Here is a 22,296-nt window from a genome sequence, read left to right as displayed (position 1 = left end):
CCAGTAACAAGGAATTTCTCTGCACTGTAAAGCCATGCAAATGGAAAGTTCAACAGAATTTCAGTGAGTCAATTTTTTATTATATACCGGGTCTAGTTATTCTAGTCCCCCTTCTCCAAGCACATTTAATCTTTCTAACAATTGTGTGCATTAAGTACTTTTATTCTACGTTAAAGATGAACTAAGAATATGACAAATTAAATAATTTACTCAAGGTCATACAAACTGTCAATGGTAGAAACAAGATTTGAACCGAAGTCATCAGGATCCAAAGACCTTTTAATTATGTTGCACTGTAATTTCTAACTTATTATAAATCAATTTCAATATGAGCTGTTTGAACTTACATGCTCAAGTTACAAGGTCCGGAAACCTGATAAAAATGGTATCATTATAATCATTCATATTTTCTTAAAAGCAATTTATTACCAAGTAAAGTTTAACTCCTTCTCCTATTTAAAATGGTTATAAGGTTTAAAAAACACACACAGTCACATCACAACCATAAGGATCAAAATGGCATTTAGCAAGTTAACTCATAGAAATACATGAAGAAAAGCTTTTCTTTCTTCAACTGATGACGATCTCTGGAGTTGTGAAATTCTCTACTAAATAACCTTTGCAAATAAAAAATCGTAACTAAGGGCCACATTTTGTTATTAATAATTAATACATAAAATCATTGCTTCAAAGTATATATTAGTAACTAATATAATAAAAACTAAGGCTTTAAAATCTTTACTACTCCTGTAGATCTTTCTGCATCTTAAAATTACATTCTTCTTTCAAATCCCATTTACCTTTGTCATTGTAGCATCTCTCTCTCATTACCCTTCTAGAATTCTGACCACATCCCAAGCTCCAAAAGGCTAGGAGTCCTGTGTATTATGTTCAGGACTGTAAGGCACTTGCAGAAGTTCAGTATGTTCGGTGAATAAATGATGACTCCCTAATTGCCCTTCTTTCCTTTCATTGAGCCAAAATAGTTTGGTAAATTTACTTCCCACTCAAAATTTCTCAGATGTAAGGAGGAAGATTAAAAAGAAAACCCTCACCTTATTGTAAGAAACTGTGGCAGGAAATTAAATGAGACGCTATGTCATCGCAGAAAAGATGTTTCTTTTTTCCCCTTTCGTTTGCACAAATTTGTTTCTGCTTAAGTGAGAAGACTCTCCCATACAAAAGTCAGTGGATCAGGTCCCCATTGTGCTCTATCTTTTCAACATCTCTAGCCTCCTACAGGATGGTGAAGGAAAAAAGGGTACAGACAATTTGGGTAAATTCTAAAATGCCATTCAATATTACGTTTCAACTAAATCAGGTTTTGGGTCCAACATCTGTGTATTTTAATGTAACAATTCCCTAACACTTCAGTACCAACGAATATATTTGCTTTTTAACTTTTTTTCTTATTAGAGCATTTACTGTCAAAGATTTTTTTTCTTCCCTCCAACTTACAGTAGTTATAAAAGTCTATTCTCACACACGTGGCAAAGTATTTTTGGACCTAATAACGTGTTTGTAGCTTTACGCACGCATACCCATCAACACCGAAGAACAAGGTGTTCTTTACAAACTTTGCAAGTAATAGGATGGGTTGTAGTCTTAAAAGATTCCTCATTTGGCAAGGAGATCAGAGATTTATGTTGTATTGTCCTGTTATCAACTACTCTCAATTTGACAGAATTAATCCTACATTCATCTGGAAGCAGCAGATAAAAACTAACCCTAACCCTCCCCGATTTCTCAAGTAAAACACAACCCTGCAGAGCAGTCAGCGCAGTAAGGGTGAAAACGAAGCGCTTTCGAGGGTGCTGGGAGGGAAAGGAACGTAACTCCAGGTAGGCCTGTTTCTACCCTCCAAGGAGCAGTCACCACCCAAGCCGTAGTTGGGAGACAGACCCACCTGACAACAGCGCACACCGCGCTCTCATCCGCGTTCGGAAGCCTAAGACCCTCTACAGAGCTCGGGGCGTGTAAGCAACAAACACTTCACGCGGAGAACAAACGAACCACAGCCGCACGGAGTTCGAACCGCCGCGGGAGCCGTTGGGGACACGCCTCCCGGGCCTCAGACCCGCCCCCTGCGCAGGCTCTGCGTGAGGTGACGCCACGACGCGGGGTCGGTCGGGGATAGTGATCTGCGAGCGCATCCAAGCCCGCTCGCTCCGAACTACATTTCCCACAATTACTTCTAAGACGCCCATTGGTGTGGGGGAAGCCATGGGAACCTGCCGCTCGAGTGTGAGGCGGGGCGCGCTCACGCCGGGCTTGAGGGGGCCGAGGCCGAGGCGGGTGCGGAAAAGGACTGCTGGCCCCGCCCCTCGGTCCCTACCCTTTGGAGGCCGGTGTTTCCCGCTCTGAGGGATCCTGTGCCGCCGTCGTGGCCACCACCTGGGGTTGCTTCAGGCTTCAGGCTTCAGGTTTCCCTGCCAACCACGAGGAGTCCAGGGAGGAAAAGCGGAGCCTAGGTGCCAGTAACGCACACCTCCCGCGTCTCTTCTAGCCCAAGATCGCCCCGGCAGGGATGGGCGTCAAGATCTGGCTGCCCTTCCCGGTGCTCCTCCTGGCCATTCTGTACCCAGTGCTGCTGCCGGTGGCTGCCGCCTTCACTCCCTCCTTAGACAGCGACTTCACGTTTACCCTTCCGGCCGGCCAGAAGGAGTGTTTCTACCAGCCCATGCCCCTGAAGGCCTCGCTGGAGATTGAGTACCAAGTAAGTGCGGAGAGTGAGCCAGCCTCCTTTATCCTAGCTACACCGTCTTCGCCTCTCACCCTCTTAGAAACTTCTTGTGGACTGCCGGGGTGGTGAACAGGGGAGGGCCGCCTGGGTGGCCTGCCAGCTCGGCGCAGGCGCACGAGGCTTGGTTCTCCTGGGGCCGGGGACCGAGAAGTTAGGCGGGACCTGGAATTCACTACCCGCCTTCTCCTCTTTCCTCTGGTCGGAAAGAGGCCAATACTGGTGATCTCGGTGGTTTCCCTCTTTGTTTCATAATTCACCCATCGCCTTGCTAACCAGCACATGCTCCGAATACTGGGAATTTCGCAATACAGGACTGATAACACGTTCTTCTTCGTCATTGGAGGAGATGATGACACTTGTTTTGTTACCCCCACCACGCTCACCCAATTCCGGTATTATAAATGTTCACTGTCATTGCTTCAGCTAAGGATTTTTGAATTGTGAACATGTGATTATCACTAAATCCGATTTTGGAATATTTTGAAAGGAGCTATTGATGTATTTAAGGGTACATTTCCTTCTCAGATATTTATTTTTAAGCCAGGTAATATCTAATTGTATATTAAAACTTTATAACCTTTTGTTCAGTATTGTAAGCATTTCTCCCATTGTTTTCTTTTTAGTATCTGCATAATAATATGTAGGGATTTGCCTTAATTGATGTAGTCATCGTGGTAGAGGATAATTTCTTAGAAGAAATCTTGTTAGTTCAACACAGCTAATTTTGATGTTTCTAGATAGCACTGCAAAAAAAGATGCATTGGTGTGGTTCGCCTTTTAATTTTTCACAAATTACTTAATTTATAATAAGATGTTAATTTTTTTAAGTTGATGTAAAGAATCTTTTCAACAACAGTTACTGTCACGTATAGAGCAAAATAAAAAGTTATGTAGAATTTATATCGGAAGGAACTTTAGAATTAAATTATAGATACTTAAGGAAAGCAATAGCGCAGTATCTAAGGTTACATAGTGAGCAAAACTGAGACTAGAACGCAACATCTCTTGATTACCAGTGTGGTTCAAAAGTTCATTTACCATGTGCCAGTAATTGGCGAGGGTCGGGGGTGGGGGGATGTGGGAGGAGTGTGGACGAGAAGACCCACGATGACACGGACAAAAAAAAAAAAAAGTTCCTGTTTTCAGGGATCTTATTATTTAAGGGACACTGGCCAATAAATAGGTAATTTCAATAAAGTATTGTTAAGTGCTGTAGAGAAGAGCCACTTCTCTGGGGTTTCAGAAAAGAATTCTGGAGAAAATAAATTTGAATCTAAAAAGATGCTTAAGTGAGACAAGAATGCAAGGAAGGAGGGGCAATTCAGGAAAAGGAACAAAACGAATAGTATATGCATAGTATGTTTTGTTGGTGGGCAGTATGTGGACACAAGTGCTGGGTCTTTATTAGACTTTAAAACTGTAAAGTCTAGGGTGCAAGTAGAAGGAAAAGAGATTGGAGGTGTCAGAAGGCTGGATGGATCAGGATCATGAATCTTAACCCAACGCGGGCCATGAAGCCATACAGGCATGGCTTTGCCCTTGTTCTGTACAAGGGCCATTGAAGATACAAGCAGCATGGTAACAGTCAAAACTGTTTTTCAGATAGGTCACTGGGTACAGTGTGGAAGATGGATTTAAGGAGGGCGAAATTAGAGGCAAGGAAACCAACGGGGGGTTAGTGAAATAATCCAGGTAAGAAAACAATTTGTCTTATTCAAAAATTCCTTAGTATTAATCCAGGTATTAGGGAGGAAATGTATATTAACTACTGACCTCTTGTGATTATCATATAAGACTTCTAGAGATAAAATGCCTGGTTTGAAATCTTGACTCTGTCACTTAGTACCTATGTGATTTTGAACAAGTTACTTAACCTCTCACTTGTAAAATAGAGATAATAGTAATTACCTCATAGAGTTGATTTGAAAAAAAATGTAAATAATTGTTCATAGGTCATTCCTGACACATAGTAAATAGGCACTGAATGTTAGTTTTTTTCTACATTTACACTTCCTGAGTTAAATAGCTAGCTTCATTTAGCTTTACACTTTCCATCTTTAGTCACTCTTAAAGGGACTGTTCCCCCACTGCATTCCCCCTAAACAATATAGTTGTTCTTGGGTAGGGGGGGGAGGAAAATCATTTAATGTATGTAGTCCTAGACAATGTTGGAGGACTTTCTAGGATAAGGGATAATCTTCAACTTTTTGTGTGCATTTTCCAACTCCATGATTAATATTCCAATAACAATAAGCTACTGCTTTTTGTTTTCATTTTTAAAATATCAGAGAACAGACATTGCAGACATTGCCTTTGGGTTACTGTGACATATTGAAAAATTTTAACCATTTCTTACTTTTCAAGGTTAAGAGGATACTTCTAAAATAATTGACCACACCCACATTATATTATTAAGTTCTTAAAAACTTTTTAATGATTTTTTTAAGCTTATTTATTTTATATAAAGTACCAGTGTGAGAGGGGGAGAGAGAGAATCCCAAGCAGGCTCTTCACTGTCAGCACGGAGCCCCACAAGGGGCTCAAACCCACAAACCGTGAGATCATGACCCCAGTCAAAGTCAGATGCTTAACTGAATAAGCCACCCAGGACACCCCAGTTCTTTAAAAAAAAAAAAAAAATTATGTTTATTTATTTTTGAGAGAGAGAGAGAGACAGAGTGTGAGCAGGGGACGGTCAGAGAAAAAGGGAGGCACAGAATCCAAAGCAGGCTCCAGGCTCTGAGCTGTCAGCACAGAACCCAACACGGGCCTCGAACTCACAAACTGTGAGATCATGGCCTGAGCCGACGTTGGCGGCTTAACCGACTGAGCCACCCAGGCGCCCCAAGGACACCCCAGTTCTTAAAATTTTTAAATGTCAATACACATATCTTATGACTAAAATAGATCATTCATTTAACTTTTTAAATCATTGCTGAGTGCTTAATTTGTGTGAGCACTATGCTAAGCGCTATGGATACAATGATGAGTAAAAAAATAGTGCATGTTCTCATACTCATACAATCTAGTGTGGAAACAGGAATCAAATTGTTACATAAGTGTAAATTGTAACTCTAATGAAGGTAAGTATATACAGCTATGAGAGTATTTAATGGGAGGACTTAATTTCATCTGGAAATTGAGAGAAGACATTCCAGCTTTTTCTTTTTCTTTCTTTTTCTTTCTTTCTTTCTTTCTTTCTTTCTTTCTTTCTTTTCTTTCTTTTTTTTTTTTTTGAGAGAGAGAGAGAGTGCGCGCACGCAAGTTGAGGAGGGGCAGAGAGAGAATGAGACACAGAATCCAAACAGGGCTCCAGGCTCTGAGCTGTCAGCACAGAGTCCCACCCGGGGCTTCAACGCAGGGCTCCACCCCACAAACCATGAGAGCATGACCTGAGCTGAAGTCGGATGCTTAACCAACTGAGCCACCCCGGCTCCTCCGGAGAAGACATTTTAGAAGTAGAGTTCAGATCTATAGAAAAATCAGTTTTATTAGGCATAAAAGGAGTGAGCGGAACAAGGCAATTGGTAAAAAGAATACATGTGCCACGTATTGAGGAAGAAAACAGAAGAAAGCCTTCCTTATAGGAACCGAATGACTGTTAAAGCAACAGCACAGACTAGGGAAAGTGGCACTAATCTTTCAGTGAAATCATCAGGAAGTTTAGTTTCAGATTATTATTTTTTTAAATAAATATTTTACATCTTAAAATTGTATTTTATGTATTTTTAAGTATATTCTGTATTCTTAAATATCATTTTAAACAATTTCATTAAGCCTGACAGTCACTACCAATAATCTCTTTTAAACTTTGTTTTACTGAAATCTTTGTTTAGTTTTGTTAGATCTCTTATTTTCTGATTTAATGGGTATCTTTTTTTAGTTTTTTAGAGGATGATTCTTTGAATAATTCTTTTAAAATACTTTAAGTCCTTGGACATCTAAAAATGTACTTACTTTTTGCTTTCACTTTATCAAATTTTTTTTTTAATTGGGATCATTCAAGACATGGCTTCATTATGGTTTTTTGCATCTAGTATTATAGATAAGAATTCTGATGCCAATCTCAATTTTAAAGTTTATTTATTTTTGAGAGAGAGAGTTAGCATGAGAGAACGAGTGTGAGAGGGTCAGACAGACCGAATCCCAGGCAGCCTCTGTGTTGACGAGGGGCTCAGTCTCACAACCATCAGATCATGACCTGAGTGGAAATCAAGAGTTAGACGCTTAACAGAATGAGCCATCCAGGTGCCCCCATCCCCCAGTTCTTCTTATTTTGCAGTTCTCTACTACTTATCATTGGAAGTTTCTAGATTGTTCTTTTTAAATCCTTTGGGAAAGTCAGTAGGATTTTTACTCTTTTTTTCATTTATCCTGCTTCACCTCTATTAGTCCCTTCCAGTCTACAAAGATTTTTATCTTTTGAAGCAAAAATTTTTGTTCTGTTATTTAATGATTTCCTCCCTTCATTTCTCTTGGTTGTCTTCTTTGAAATGCTTGTTAGATATTTGAAATCTTTAGCTCTGTTCTTCATGAATGATCTTAAAATTTCCCTCATACTTTTCATCTCTATTTTTTCACCTTGTTCTGAGAATTCCGTGGTTCCTTCCAGTTTGCTGATTTTTAGTCTCTATCCATATTTATTCTGCTATCATAGCATTTGTTAAATAAATTTTGGCAACATTTTTTAATCTTTTTAAGAGCTTATTTTTCATACTAGGAACCTCATTTTTTATGGGTTACACATTCCTGAATTTCTCTGAGGATGTATATTCATATGAGGAAACATTTTAAAGTCTGTGTATATTAACTATTTTTTCAGAACTTAATCCTCTCAGAAAAACCAATAACATGAAAAATGGGGCATTGATTTCTTTTTTTTTTTTTTTAAGTTTATTTATTTTGAGAGAGAGATATTGAGAGTGCAAGATGGGGAGGGGCAGAGAGAGGGAGAAAGAATCCCATGCTGTCAGCACAGAGCCTGATGCGGGGCTCAAACCCACCAACTGGGAGATCATGACCTAAGCTGAAATCGAGTCAGATGCTTAACTGACTGAGCTACCCAGGTCCTCCGTGGGGCACTGATTTCAACAAATGTGTCTCTAGTCTGTTTCAGTGAGAATGTTGAGATTGATAGCTATTGGTTTCCAGTGTTGTTATGGAATATTTATATCATTATATATATTCTTCATTTTATTGGGATGTAAAGAAGAAAAAGAATTCTGTATATTTAGCTAGCCATTTGAAACTACTACTGTTGATCAGTAAGTAGAGCACAGGAATAGGTAATTTTTTATATCATTCCATTAAAGCCACCAGAAAAAATAATAAACAAAATAGAGTGAAATAAGAAAAAGATTAGCTATTGGAGGCAGATTGCTGAGTTCAAGTTTTGACCATGCCATTCATTTGCTGTATCACCTTGGGGAAATTATTTCTGTATGCCTCACTTTTTTGTTTGTTTGTTTTCTGTTTGTTGGGTTGATTGGTTCTTCTATTTATGTCTTGATGATAATAATAAGACCTGCTTCTTAGAATTGTTGTGAGGAAATTAAACCACATGAAGCACTTAAAACAATGTGTGGCATCCACTCTAATTGTTAGCTATCATCGTCATCAGGACATTTTGGGATTGTAAAGGAACAGATTGTGTTCTTTGACCAGTAAACAAACAACCTAGTTGGAATATTCAGTTCATATTGGGGAATAATAGGTGAATACACTTAAGTCAGTTGGGGTCAGATCATGGAAGTTTTGAGTTCTGTGCTAAGAAATAGCTAATTATTATTTTATTGAAGATAAACAGAAAAGTTACATAAGTGTGCCCTAAATTACCTAGGTAAGGTCTATCATTTGAACTCCCTTCGTGTTTCTTTCCACTCTACAGGGCCTCTCAACCAAGGCACCATTTTAGGAAGATTATTTCAGTAATATTTATAAGGCCTAAATTTAGATGCTGGCAACATGAATTGGTAAGAAAGTTCCAAAAATGAATGGAATTGAATGGATGGTCTTTCTGCTCTTTCCTAGCCCTTACATGCATCTTGTTGACTTTCTTACCTCTCTAGGTTTAGAAAGAAAATCATTTCATCACATGATCTACTTCATATATTTTTTATTCTATATATAATGTGTTCTTCTCTTTTGTGCTTTTCTACAGGTCTTAGATGGAGCGGGATTAGATATTGATTTCCATCTTGCCTCTCCACAAGGAAGAACCTTAGTTTTTGAACAAAGAAAATCAGATGGAGTTCACACGTAAGTAGTAATCCCTTAGTTGAGTTTCTTGGGCTGAATAATACCAATGGGCTATCTGCAAGGCAGGGAAATTTAGCACATTTGATGATACTAAACATTAGTATTAAATGATTCCATATGAACATTTTAAGCAGTCTTTGAGAGTGGTCTAGTATAAACTAAAATGTCTTCCTTTAACTTTTTTCCCTTTTTTTAGGCATATTGTATTAATCCTAACTAATTTCTTTCTTTGCTTTGGTTAAATAGGATGAATGTGCCCTAGGTGTTGAATTCAGTCTGTTGTGGAATTTTAAACCTGTTTTTCTAGCTAGCACAACCTTTCCATTTTAAGTTACTGTTTAGGTATATAGTTTTGGGTTTGTTTTTTTTTTTTTATAGTTTTTAGGCTATAGTTTTTTTTTTAGCTGTTGGCTATATCATATTTGTCCACTGTTCCTTTGCTTAAAAAAACAAGTACAGTGATGCCTGGGTGGCTCAGTCAGTTAAGCATCCAGCTCTTATGATCTCACAGTCATGAGAACGAGCCCCTCATCAGGCTCTGCACTGGCAGCATGGAGCCTGCTTAAGATTCTGCCCCTCCCCTGCTTGTACTCAGTCTCTTCCTCTTTCTCTCAAAAAAAAAAAAGTATAGTATGTCTTTGTACGTATGTGTTGTATATGTATGCCTCTTACTAAGGCCTCATTCTTCTTAGATAATTAGAAGATATGATAATAAAAGATCTGACCATAGGAAGCCAGAAAGGAAGAAAATAACTTGTTACAAATTTAGAGTTTAACAAAAGGCTATATATGCTCTCTTACATCTCACTTCTCTTTGTTCATATCTTGTGTGTTTCCCTCTTCCATTCTATTATTCTACTGCAGCACTTTGTTTACTCATTGCATTAAAACTAAATTGTGAGTTTGCAGTTAGAAGAAAAGCAAGTACAGTCTAATGTTTGCCATAAACTAGGCTTTGCATTTTATATGCTTCTAAATTAATCATTCTAGCTCATTATGAGAGATTCCTTGATTCCTCAATTCTCATTTTACAGACAAGGAGGCTCAGAGAAGTTAATTAAGTCTGCAGGGATACACATTTATTAAGAGGAAGCAGGATAGGGGCCCCTGGGTTGCTCAGTATGTTCAGCATCTGACACTCGATTTCGGTTCAGGTCATGATCTCACATTTCTCGTGGAATCAAGCCTGAAGTCTAGCTCTGTGATGGCAGTGCGTATCCTGCTTGGGATTCTCTCTCTCCCTCTCTGCCCCTTCCCTGTTCAAGTGCTGTATGCCCACACACTTGCAGGGCTCTCTCTCTCTCAAAATAAGTAAAAACTTAAAAAAATATATTAAGAAGTTAATATAACTAAAGATAAACTTTTGTTTAAATCTAATTTTTAGAAGGTAGGTTTGAAATTTGGTGTAGTGATTAAGAGTGAGTTGTACAGCCTGGTTTTAAATACTGGTTTCACTGTTCACTAGCTGTGTAACTTTCATTAACTTACTCTAGTGCTCTATGCCTCAATTTCTTTTTTTTTTTTATTTTAACTTGTTTTACTTTTTATTTTTTTAAGTTTTCATCCAAATTAGTTAGCATATAGTGCAACAATGATTTCAGGAGTAGATTCTTTAGTGCCCCTTACCCATTTAGCCCATCCCCCTCCCACAACCCCTCGTGTAACCCTCAGTTTGTTCTCCATATTTATGAGTCTCTTCTGTTTTGTCCCCCTCCCTGTTTTTATATTATTTTTGTTTCCCTTATGTTCATGTTTTGTCTCTTAAAGTCCTCATGAATGAAGTCATACAATTTTTGTCTTTCTCTAATTTCACTTAGCATAATACCCTCCAGTTCCATCCACATAGTCGTAAATGGCAATATTTCATTCTTTTTGATTGCCGAGTAATACTCCAGTGTGTGTGTGTGTGTGTGTGTGTGTGTGTGTGTGTGTGTGTGTGTGTATGTATCTCACATCTTCTTTATCCATTCATCCATCGATGAACATTTGGGCTCTTTTCATACTTTGGCTATTGTTGATAGTGCTGCTATAAACATGGGGTGCATGTGTCCCTTCGAAACAGCACACCTGTATCCCTTGGATAAATGCCTAGTAGTGCAATTGCTGGGTCATAGGGTAGTTCTATTTTTAGTTTTTTGAGGAATCTCCATACTGTTTTCCAGAGTGGCTGCACCAGCTTGCATTCCCATCAGTTTCTTTATTGCTAGAATGATCATGATAAATGTTAAGTTGGTAAAACGACAGAAAAAGTAATAACATGTACCTCAGAGGACTGTGGTGAATAAAAAAAAATTAATACATATAAAGTGCTTAGAACAGTGGCCTGGCATATCTAAAGAACTCAATAAATGTGAACTTTTATAAACTCAGTCTTTTCTCCCAATGGTTTAATGAGAGGTAATTCTGTACAAGAAAGCAAGATACCTTTTCTTCCTAACAGTTCATTTTAATTTATTCCTAAAGGAAAGGAGGAAATTGGAGGAAAAAAATGGCAGAAATTCTACATATTTTCTATAGTCTCAAATTTAAAGATAAGTTACACTTTTAGTTTCTGTTCATAACTATCAAAGAAAAAGCATAGTTCCCAGTTTATCAATCTAAACTGACTTTTTAAATTACTATTTCTGTATTAATGGTTTATACAAAGATTTTTCCTGAGCTCTGCATAGGTAAAGTGCCATTTTAAAAAGCATTTTAGAGGCACCTGGGTGGCTCAGTCAGTTGAGTGTCTGACTTTGGCTCAGGTCATGATCTCACAGTTTGTAGGTTCAAGCCCCACGTCAGGCTCTGTGCTGACAGCTCAGATCCTGGAGCCTGCTTCAGATTCTCTGTCTTCCTCTCCAGTTATACTCTTATGTCTCTCTCTCTTTCAAAAATAAAGATTTAAAACATTTAAAAAATAAATCCGTTTTGGGGCGCCTGGGTGGCTCAGTTAAGCGGCCGACTTCGGCTCAGGTCATGATATCGCGGTCCGTGAGATGGAGCCCCGCGTCAGGCTCTGTGCTGACAGCTCAGAGCCTGGAGCCTGTTTCAGATTCTGTGTCTCCCTCTCTCTGACCCTCCCCCGTTCATGCTCTCTCTCTCTGTCTCAAAAATAAATAAACGTTAAAAAAAAAAATAAAGCAGTTTAATAAAATTTAAAAATTTAATAAAAAATTAAAACTTTAAAATTTAGAAATATATATAAAAATCTAAAAATTAAATAAAATAAAAAATAAGAGTATTGTTATTGAAAAGAGTATTATAGTTGAGATATTCTTCCCCCTCATTCATTCATAGACGTATTTAGTATTTACTATCAATTACCACATACACTGGTTAACAAAGACGAATAATTGGGGGCTCCTGGGTGGCTTAGTCGGTTGAGCGTCCGACTTCGGCTCAGGTCATGATCTCACAGCTCGTGAGTTCGAGCCCCGCGTCGGTCTCTGTGCTGACAGCTCAGAGTCTGGAGGTTGCTTTAGACTCTGTGTCTCCCTCTCTCTCTGCCCCTAACCCACTCGCATTCTGTCTCTGTCTCTCTCAAAAATAAACATTAAAAATTTTTTAAAAAATACGAATAATTGTAATAGCTAGTACTTGCATAGTGCTATGTGCCAGAAATATTCTAAGCATTGTATAGTAGAAAGCAAGAATTGTTTGTTTTGGGTTTTTTTTGGAACACTGCTTTTTTTCTTTTATTAGAGTTTATTCATTTGTTTTGAGAGAGAGAAAGAGAGCACAAGTGGGAAAGGAACAGAGAGGAGAGAAAATTCCAAGCAGGCTTCTTGCCATCAGCACAGGGCCCAACATGGGGCTCAAACACACCAACCATGGGATCATGATCTGAGCTGAGATCAAGAGTCAGACACTTAACTGACAGCCACCCAGATGCCCAGAAAGCAAGAATTTTGATCTATCCTGCCTCCTCTAATTTTTTTTTAATGTTTACTCATTTTGAGAAAGAGAGAGCAGGGGGGAGGGGCAGAGAGACGGAGAGAGGATCCCAAGCAGGCTCCACACTGCTAGCACAGAGCCCATGAGATCATGACCTGAGCTGAAATCAAGAGTTGGACGCTCAACCAACTGAGCCACCCAGGTGCCCCTAGCTATATTAACTTTTTTAAGGCAACTAAAATAGCTGTTATGACACTGAAATAGTTTTTTTGTTAAATCCTTGAAACAAATACTGTCCTTCCAGAAGGCAGGGTTAGGAAAAATGTCTCCAGAGCTACAAACACCTTAAGTAACAGCTATTGGCTGGCACTTTTGGGAATGAGAAATTTTGTGTGTGTGTGTATGTATTTTTCTAGACAACTGAATTAATACCACCCTAACTTACATGAGAGCTTACTAATTTTGGATGACTTATGTTCTTTATTCTAATTGGAAGGAAAATTAACTGCATTTCTTATTTGGTAATATTTTGTATCATTTGTAGTAATAAAGTTCCTTTCTACTAAAAGTAATTAACACAGATTTAGAAAGAGATTAGTATAGGAATGACTATAAAGTAGTAAACATCTTTTTTTTTCATACACATGCATAAGTTCATACATGTCAGTGCTTCTCAAACGTTTTTCATTTTTACCCTTGTCCCCATGCACCCTTTCTAGACTTTTATGCCTCATCATCCCGTGAAATTTTAGAACCAATTTTTTTACCTGTGTCTTTATCTGTACACGTAAAAAGAGTAGGTACAGAAAGCTTCCCCTTTTTATCCATTTCAGGGTTAAAAGTGGCTAAATAAAGTTGAGTTAAATAAAATAAAGACTAAACAAAATTAAGAGTTACACTAAAAAGTGATTAACATTGAATTATACTTTACAAATAGTCATAACATTTTTTTCCTTTTAAAATTGTTCCCCACTGTATTTGCCAGTATTCTTCAAGCTTCTTCCAAAGGTTAAATACATCCTCAAAGACAAAGGTTTGTCATGGCTGAGGAGATCGCAAAGAATGCAGACAGGCTCTGAACAGTATTACAGAAAAGAAAGATCAATTAACTCGAGAGTCAAAACCAAACTTCGTCTATGCGTATGACAGGCTTATGTGATCATAGGCAAGTATTTTATGTGAACCTTATTTTACTTACCTTGAAGAGGTCAATTATGCCTAACTTCCAAATATGATGGTAAGGATTAAAAGAGATAGAATATGTGAAAGCAGTGTGCATTTTTTATTGGGGGGTAGATAAGCATTTAGTATTTTTTATGTATAGTATATATCTTAAAATCCAGTCAAATTACTGAGTACTTATCTCTTATGCTTCAAGTTGGAAACAGGTGGAAGAGATGGGGACTGACTTAAAAAGAGGAGAACCACATGCTGTAGTGACAAGGCTATAGAAAATGATACACGTACCTCAGTTTAAGCAATCCATTGTATTGGAAATAAGAAAATTTCAGAATCATTTAAACCAACCTTCCATGAACCAGTCCCAACAAAAACTAAAACTCAGTTTCAGTGGTTTTTGTGGCCGGCACTAGTAAATGTCATTAGCCTATGCAGTATTTTTCTTGTTAAAGTTTAAAAAAAAAATAGGAAGCCACTTTGCTAAAGTAACTGTGCCCAGGCCAATTATCTTGAATGTGAAGCTAATGAGACCAAGATTAAAAGTATAAGTCAGATGTGAGTGGCATTTACACAGTAAAGGGTAATGCCACTGACAGTAAAGCTCTGGTTGTTGGCTACTGACCTCATCCTAACCTTTGTAAAGTATGTTATAAAAACATTCTTAATCTGTAGGAGGCCTGGAAGAAAAGCATTTGGAACAACCCATCACTACTTTTGAAAACAAAACTCACGTTAGAGTTATCTCAATTGAAGGGGAGGTTTGTGGTCTTATTTGCATACAAATTGACTCATAAGTTACTTTTAATAGTGTGTAAATATTAAAGATCATTTTGAGGTATCATGTATCTATGTTTTTAATCTTATCCTTTTCCAAAAATTAGGTCAAGACCTTTTACCATAATTTCCTGAGCCAATGCCAAGCACATGGATATTAACAAGTTACCTCTTTCCCAAGAAATTATAAATTATCTTTCAATACTAAGCTGTCAGCAAACTGTCCAATTACTAACATAAACCATGTTATTTCTTTTTCTATCTATAGGAATTTTTTCTTTGATCCTAAATAGAAGTACAGATAACTGAAGACATACACTTTTTTTAACACAGGATAGAGACTGAAGACGGTGACTACATGTTCTGCTTTGATAATACATTCAGCACCATTTCTGAGAAGGTGATTTTCTTTGAATTAATCCTGGATAATATGGGAGAACAGATGCAAGAACAAGAGGACTGGAAGAAATATATTACTGGCACAGACATGTTGGATATGAAACTGGAAGATATCCTGGTCAGTATGATCTTTTAATAAATAAAAATTATCCACAGGCCTGACTATGTGATAGGCACAGAAATAAGCATTTTCTCTGCATCATCTCAGGTAATCTTTACTTATGAACTCTGAGGACTATTTATCTCCATCTTTCCAATGAGGAAATTGTGCTTTAGGGAGCTTAAGTAATCTTTCTTTCATATAACTAGAGAGGAGGGAAATAGAATTTGAACATAAGCTCTTAACTCTGAAACTCTCTTAGAATATTCACAAACAGAAGAATGTAATGATCTATAGTGTACTTGCACATAGAATAAAAGTGAGTAATTTGTAAACCCTTAAGATGTAGAGGCATTTTCCTCACAGCATGGTTTTTATAACATGAAATTTGATATTACTTGGTTAATTTGGGAACACTGTTTAAATTACTCAGACCAGGCCTAGCAGTCACCAGAAACTAGGACTACATTCAGGAGTAAAAACTCTTAGAATATGGCTTCTTTGTTTGAATTTCTTTATACTTTTATCATTAACATGCATAGTGAAATGTACATGTTACTATTTGTTAATAATAGTACTAGCGATAGGGGGAATAGGTCAGTACCTTCAGCCACAGATAGATGTAATCAAATCATAGAATTTACTGAGTGATATTTGTAAATAACATATATAGCTGTATGATAGAAACTCCTGCAGGAAAACTAACATGGTTTTGCAAATTGAAACTGTGTAACCTCTAATACTTTTATAACCTAACTTTTTTTTCTTCTTATAATACGGTATTTTGATCACTTGAGGTTTATTAGGAAAGCAACTATCAAATTATAGAAGAGACCTATTATATGTAGATCAGTTAGCTTACGAAGTTGGAAAATTAAACAATCGTGTACGTGTGACTCTTAGTAACTGAGCTCTCAGAGCCTTGGTTTTCTCACTTGCCAAATGGAGAGAATACCTCTAGAGTTGTTGTGAGGATGAAATATGATCTAGCATGTATAGAAGTGCTTTAAATGGTGTCTGGTACAAAAAAATGTTAGTTTTCTTAGCTCTTCCACGAGTGTTACTAAGAATACAAACTGAAAGGATTAAGTTTGATTGGTATGAATTTTTACCATAACAGTTTTTTATCTCACCATTTCCCATAGATATATATTTAAAATCTCAATCATATTAACTTATTGTTCCATTTTTATTTTGCCAACAAGAACAGTAGTACTTACATTATTATTAGTACTTCACTGCATTCTCAGGAGATTGAATTCATTCACATGGTTAAACAAAATGACCAGCAAGTTCAGACTTAAATATGGTTTAAGTACTTGTAAGTCCTTTTTAAAGAAAAATAAAATGTCTTTCAGCTTTACTTCCCCAAAATTTAGTTTCATAACAGCAAACTTTAATAAATAATTTTGTGTTTGAGTATCATTTCTGTAACATTGAAAAGAATTATGCATGATCTTTTTATTTGGGGATCTGAATTCTTTATTTTTCTAGACAATATTTGCATTACTAGGTTACCATTCTTTACAAATAGGCCTAAATGATAAATACTACACTTTGTAGTTTTGTAGGTTTAGCAGAAGAGTCTGAAATTTTGAGTATAGTTTTTGCTTAAATGAGGACCTTAAGCAAAATGACTATCCAGGAAAGTCTGTTTCTAGTATTTTCTTATTTTTGCCGTAAGTACAGTTGACTGTTGAACAATCTGCAATTGAACTGTGCCATCTACTTACACACAGATTTTCTTTAGTAAGTGGAATGTAGTACTGTATATGCATTTTCTCTTATGATTTTCTGAGTAACGTTTTCTTCTCTCTAGCTTACTTTATTATAAAAATACAGTATATAATACATATAACAAAAAGTGTGCTGATTGTTTAGGTTATCAGTAAGGCTTCTGGTCAACAGTTGGCTATTAGTGGTTAAGTTTTTAGGAAATCTAAAGATTTACATGGAATTTTAACTGTGCAGGGCATTGGCATCTCTAACCCCCATGTTGTTCAAGGGTCAACTATGACATCATTTCAAACCTCAATTTTATCTTCTATTCATATAGCCCTTTTATAGTTTTCAAATCACTTCTCACCAAGACCCTACTATAAAAATACGTTTTTCAGAAGATGTACAATTTAGAGTGCATCTTAGTAATAAGCTTTTACAAATGTGATCTTGGAACATTTTTTAAAAAATAGATTTGCTTATACTTTGGGATGTATAATATACATATCAAAAATTGGAATATTTTCTAATTTCACTACATTTTCTGAGATAAAAACATTGGGTGTTTTGCTAGACACTACACTGGGCCAGACTAACATTCAAAGAAGAAAATATAAACCCACAGTGCATTATATAAAGACAAATACCTGAACACTGTTATCAGTTAGGTTTTTTAAAAACTTAGTTTATTTTCTTATGGTTGTGAGGGCTGAGAAAGAGGTAATGTATGTAAAACCCCTGGTACTATACCATTCAAATAGATTTTCACATTATTTATTTTCAATTTACAGTAGCTTTGCTCCTCTGTTAAATAACTATTTATAAAAAAATAATTTAAATAAACCAGGAGAACTGTTACATAAACTTACAGAGATCTTTAGGTAATCCAAGTAGCACCTGTCCCTTAATTGTTTGGATATAAAACTAATATGAATGTCAGGGTACTGTGAATCACATGTTTAAATTGGCTTAAATTTACTGAGCATTCTTTTATAGTAAAATTATTTTATTTATCTCCAGGAATCCATCAACAGTATCAAGGCCAGACTAAGCAAAAGCGGTCACATCCAGACTCTGCTTAGAGCATTTGAAGCTCGTGATCGAAATATCCAAGAAAGCAACTTTGATAGAGTCAATTTCTGGTCTATGGTTAACTTAGTGGTAATGGTGGTAGTGTCAGCCATTCAAGTTTATATGCTGAAGAGTCTATTTGAAGATAAGAGGAAAAGTAGAACTTAAAACTTTAAACTAGACTACTTAACATAAAAAAGAGAGATGGAAAAATGTAATATACCTTACAGTTAAAGTCCAAGACCATTAATAGTCTTTTCAAAAAAGATTTTCAGGTATTACCACAAGCGTGAAGCAAGTATAATTTTAATGTGAAAGGAAAGTCTTCACTTTCATCTGTGCAAGTAGTCTTATTGCTTCAGTTGTACTTAAATATATAACAAATATTTTGCAGAGTATAGGTATAATTGAATGAAGCCATATTAATAACAGCATTTTCCTAAGTTTGAAAAACTTTTGCAAATGTCATAGGTGATTTAAATAAATGAGCTTTGGGCCCAAATGCAACACCAAACAATGTTTTTAAAAGATTCTCTTACCTAGAAGTTTCTTTGTAAATTTGACAAATACAAATTAATACAGGTTTTCAATATATTGAAGTTTCTTTGTAAATGTGGCAATTATAAATTAACTGTGTAAGTTTCCAGTATATTAAGTTATAAATCATCTGAGAATTACCTAATCATAGATTGGAATAATCTTTAGAAAACAAAAACTCAACTTTTCTTTTTACATATGTATCTCTCCTATAATGTAAATAGACACATAGCTGTGAAAAACAGATTTGTGAGACTTTTATAACCAAATATATTTCAATTTAAAATATTAACAAAAAGTATTAGTTTTATAGACTTAGCTTACAGTCCCCAAAGGCCAATATTTTCATAATTCTTAAATTGCTCAGTCATTATTAAAATTTGGAAAAATTTTCTCCTTGAAATGAAATAGCTCAGTCTCCATAGGGACACATTTTGTCTAGTCCTTAACTAAGATCTAGAATTTTGAAATTAAATGTGACAAAAAATACTTTTATATTACCTATCAGCAGTGTTATGTTAATTTTAACATGATTATTGACTTGGATAATACATTATTACCAACAGTTGTGAAGGAAAATATTGCTTTAAAAATCTGGGCCTAACATAAATAAAGATCTCTTTTTCTGAGTTCTTAAAATCAACAACAAAAAAAATAACAAAATCAATAAAGAAGAATTTGAGTAAGCTTGAGAACATCTGATCAAAATTAAGTTCACTTAAATAAACTAAGTATCTAGAATCTGATTGGTTCACTAATGACCCTATCCTAAATAATAATCAGACTAAATGCTAGTTAATTGTAGAAACTATACTTGGCCATGGCTTTTATTGTTTTACAGTTGTTTTATTGTTTTGAATTGTCTTTTATAAGTATTCAGGTATATTTTATGAAACAAACTCTACTGTAAGATTTAGCACTGGGTAAACATATTACAACTTTTATTATAACTTTCATTAAATTACTTTTCTGATCACTTTATTTATTGACATTCAAGTAAGGATTGAAAGCCTACAGAATCCCAAATTTAGAGTTGATATGTGAATAACTTTATATAAAGTCTCTGACATCCTTGCTTATTGGGTCTATGGAGTCTTACTCGTATACTAGTAATTTAGCTACATTAAGTAGAATTTTTAGGTTTTATCGATTTGTAATACTGGTTAAGACAAATATGAGTTAGAAACAATCAGCTTACAAGTTTGAATATAGCACCCCTCTGTACATTAGTACTGCTTGAATTCTTAAGCAATGATATCAAGAGAATGGTTTATTAATTTACAGTCAGAGTGGTACAAAAAGATTTATTTCCCTCCTTCTTATGCCTTTGGGAGAACAAAGGTTAGATATCCGTACTCTGAAGCTTTTTAAAAATGAGGATTGATTACCTTAACTGACCCAAGGAAATGCTTTTATGTGTCCAGGAGTAGCACCTGAAATACAGGCAAAACAAGGGCCAATAATTGCCTATGAAGTCCCATTCCCCCCTTCTGTTAAACTCAAAATGAGAAGCAAACTTACCATACTATACCTAATAAAACAGTGCAGATATAAACTACTGCATCTTTTCTATAAAACTGTGATTAAGAATTCTACCTCTGGCTGGCTACTGTACTGTACTGATTCCTTACTTAACAATGAATTTGTTACATCATCTACGTATGATTCATGCCACTGATTTTAAACCTGTGATTCAGTAACTTCTTACCTTATAATGGCCTTATTTGGAAAACAAAGAATTTAGGAATACTGAGGACAATTTTATTTTTATAGGCACAAAATGAAGAGTGGGATTAAGAATGTTACTTGTATTAACCAAAAAAAGTATAATCAGTGAACAAAGAACTAAATTCTTTGGCATACAGATTATCTGCCTCGTGTGGTTTTTTAAATGTCAGTATTAAATTTTGAAATTAAAATTATGCTAAAATTAAGCTATCACATAATGGCTGATTTTGTCTTTGGTGTTTAGTTACATAAACTCTTAAAATACTGTAATATTTAAGGCCTAGAGTTTTATTCTCATTTGCATTTGGGTCATTAATGATATGCTATTCTTTCAAGGTATAGAAGGTAAAGAAGTGGTTGAAATAGGAAGGAAATAAATTACAAATTGAAATGTAATTTTGTTAAGTAGGTTTATCCTTCTTAAGCATTGTTATTATGTCTTAAAATTAACAAAAATTGAGTACCTATAATTGTATGCCTCCCTAAATAAAAATTCTTTATCTGAAATTTAAAAAATGATTCAGCATGTAATAGCTTTTCATCTGAAGTGTAATACATAATCATTGTTGCTCAAATTGCTTTATAGTTGTTAACAGCCTTATTAAAAGAGCAATGAATACTATGCTGAATATACATAATAAAAATTACAGTCAAAGGAAATTTTACTTATCTGTCATTGTCAATGCTAAGCCTTAAAATCTTCATTGATCTCATACTTGGCCTTGTGTGCTCTCCCTTCCATTTGAAAACCCATAGTTCTCTGCACTTCCTATTATATGTCATTCTGCCTTGCATTGGATTTCCATTTATATGTGTTCTTATTCATCTGTTGCCCAAACATGCATTGTAACTATAAGGTGCTCAAAATACAGAGCGGGGAAAAAAGAGCCAAAGGTCATCACTTCTGAAAGTTTGGAATGCTACATAAGCACCCAAGGTGCTTGTTCCACTCCTCTAACCCAACCCCAGAAATTGATTGCTTAGGTCTATAATAGGGCTCAAGAATCTTAATTTTTAACCAACACAACTTGGGATTGTGGTATCCATTATCCCTGGACCATTTGCTAACTGAGGGATCTTGAGAAATCAAACTTCCTTTGAGTCTATTTCTTTGTCTATAGAAACATTTTAGGTAGCATCTTAAATCTTGGTTAAAATCACATAAGAGTCCAATGCTTGGTGGAAATTAGTTTGTTATTGGTATTTCCTTACCATCCAGACAAGACACTCTTCCCCTCCAAGCTGATAGAATTCCTTAGGCACCTTTCTGCTTCTGCACTGCCATCACTTTCAGGTGTCTGGGTTTCTGGAAGGTTTGTGTCATTACAAACTAGAGCTAGACTACACTTTACTGTATGTCTGGGAAAAGGGCATAGAATAAAGAATCCACACCTAAGACGATGTTACATGAAAGATAGAACACTGAGATGGGACTCTGTATCTTGTATCTGAAAGAAAAAAGCAAGAAAATGCCAAGCAGGGAAAAATTTAGAGGTCTTCAATGACCATGAGTCAACAGCAAAATGAAGAATCTGTTACCAACACTCCCACTCCTGGAAGTTCTCAAGTGGCAATAATGATCAGATGTCAAAGGGTTCATTTCTACACTGGATAACAAGTGGAAGGAGGGACTAATAAACCTAATGTTTCTACCCTACCTTTACTTCAATTCCAAAAGGACTAGTACTGCTAGGGCAAAGCTGAAAGAAAAGGCAACAGCTTAAAAAGACACATTTTGTTCTATTTTGCTGGATTTTGCTTGGTATTCAAAACCAAATTGGAAACAAAAAAACACAATACTGCTGACAATCACACTCCAAAGAAAATCACGTTTAGGTATAAATCTTAGCAAATCCTGTACAAGATCTGTATGCTGAAAATTATCAAAAGTTGATGAAAGATCAAAGACCCA

General features: G+C 35.9%; 2 protein-coding genes across 10 annotated transcripts in view; one reads left to right on the top strand and one right to left on the bottom strand.

The window, feature by feature from the left end:
* The window catches only part of CCDC18 (coiled-coil domain containing 18), a 108,195-nt gene extending 105,779 nt beyond the window's left edge, over positions 1–2,416 (bottom strand). For 5 of the 8 annotated variants that reach the window (XM_042952865.1, XM_042952868.1, XM_042952870.1 and 2 more), the window contains exons 1-2: positions 1,907–2,024; positions 1,056–1,236 (exon numbers count right to left, since the gene is read on the bottom strand). The gene's annotated coding sequence lies outside the window, so the exon portion shown is untranslated. Of the gene's footprint in view, positions 1–1,055; positions 1,237–1,906; positions 2,025–2,335 lie in introns of those variants that run through there. The other 3 variants (XM_042952871.1, XM_042952872.1, XM_042952866.1) reach the window with 2 other exon arrangements.
* Positions 2,417–2,527: 111 nt separating this feature from the next.
* On the top strand, positions 2,528–21,635 carry TMED5 (transmembrane p24 trafficking protein 5). 2 transcript variants are annotated; one of them, XM_042952875.1, is made up of 6 exons: positions 2,528–2,716; positions 8,904–9,001; positions 15,164–15,347; position 17,335; positions 17,420–17,473; positions 18,069–18,184. In XM_042952875.1, exons 1-6 carry the CDS (start codon positions 2,528–2,530, stop codon positions 18,128–18,130), a joined length of 588 nt encoding a protein of 195 aa, XP_042808809.1. In that variant the 3' UTR covers positions 18,131–18,184. The 2 variants fall into 2 exon arrangements, with proteins under 2 accessions (XP_042808809.1, XP_042808808.1); XM_042952874.1 differs by lacking the exons at position 17,335; positions 17,420–17,473 and having other exon boundaries at positions 18,069–21,635.
* Positions 21,636–22,296: the final 661 nt, after the last annotated feature.

Source organism: Panthera leo, chromosome C1 (genome assembly GCF_018350215.1).
Source record: "Panthera leo isolate Ple1 chromosome C1, P.leo_Ple1_pat1.1, whole genome shotgun sequence".
NCBI lineage: Eukaryota > Metazoa > Chordata > Mammalia > Carnivora > Felidae > Panthera > Panthera leo.
The sequence above is the reverse complement of the archived record's forward strand: the minus strand, read 5'-3'. Positions and strand labels throughout refer to the sequence as shown.

Bases quoted from the DNA above. Each gene is read 5' to 3' on its own strand.
- TMED5 (XM_042952874.1), top strand. From the start codon at position 2,528: ATGGGCGTCAAGATCTGGCTGCCCTTCCCGGTGCTCCTCCTGGCCATT. The intron at 2,717-8,903 runs GTAAGTGCGGAG...GCTTTTCTACAG, and splicing joins CGCTGGAGATTGAGTACCAA to GTCTTAGATGGAGCGGGATT. The intron at 9,002-15,163 runs GTAAGTAGTAAT...TTTTTAACACAG, and splicing joins AAATCAGATGGAGTTCACAC to GATAGAGACTGAAGACGGTG.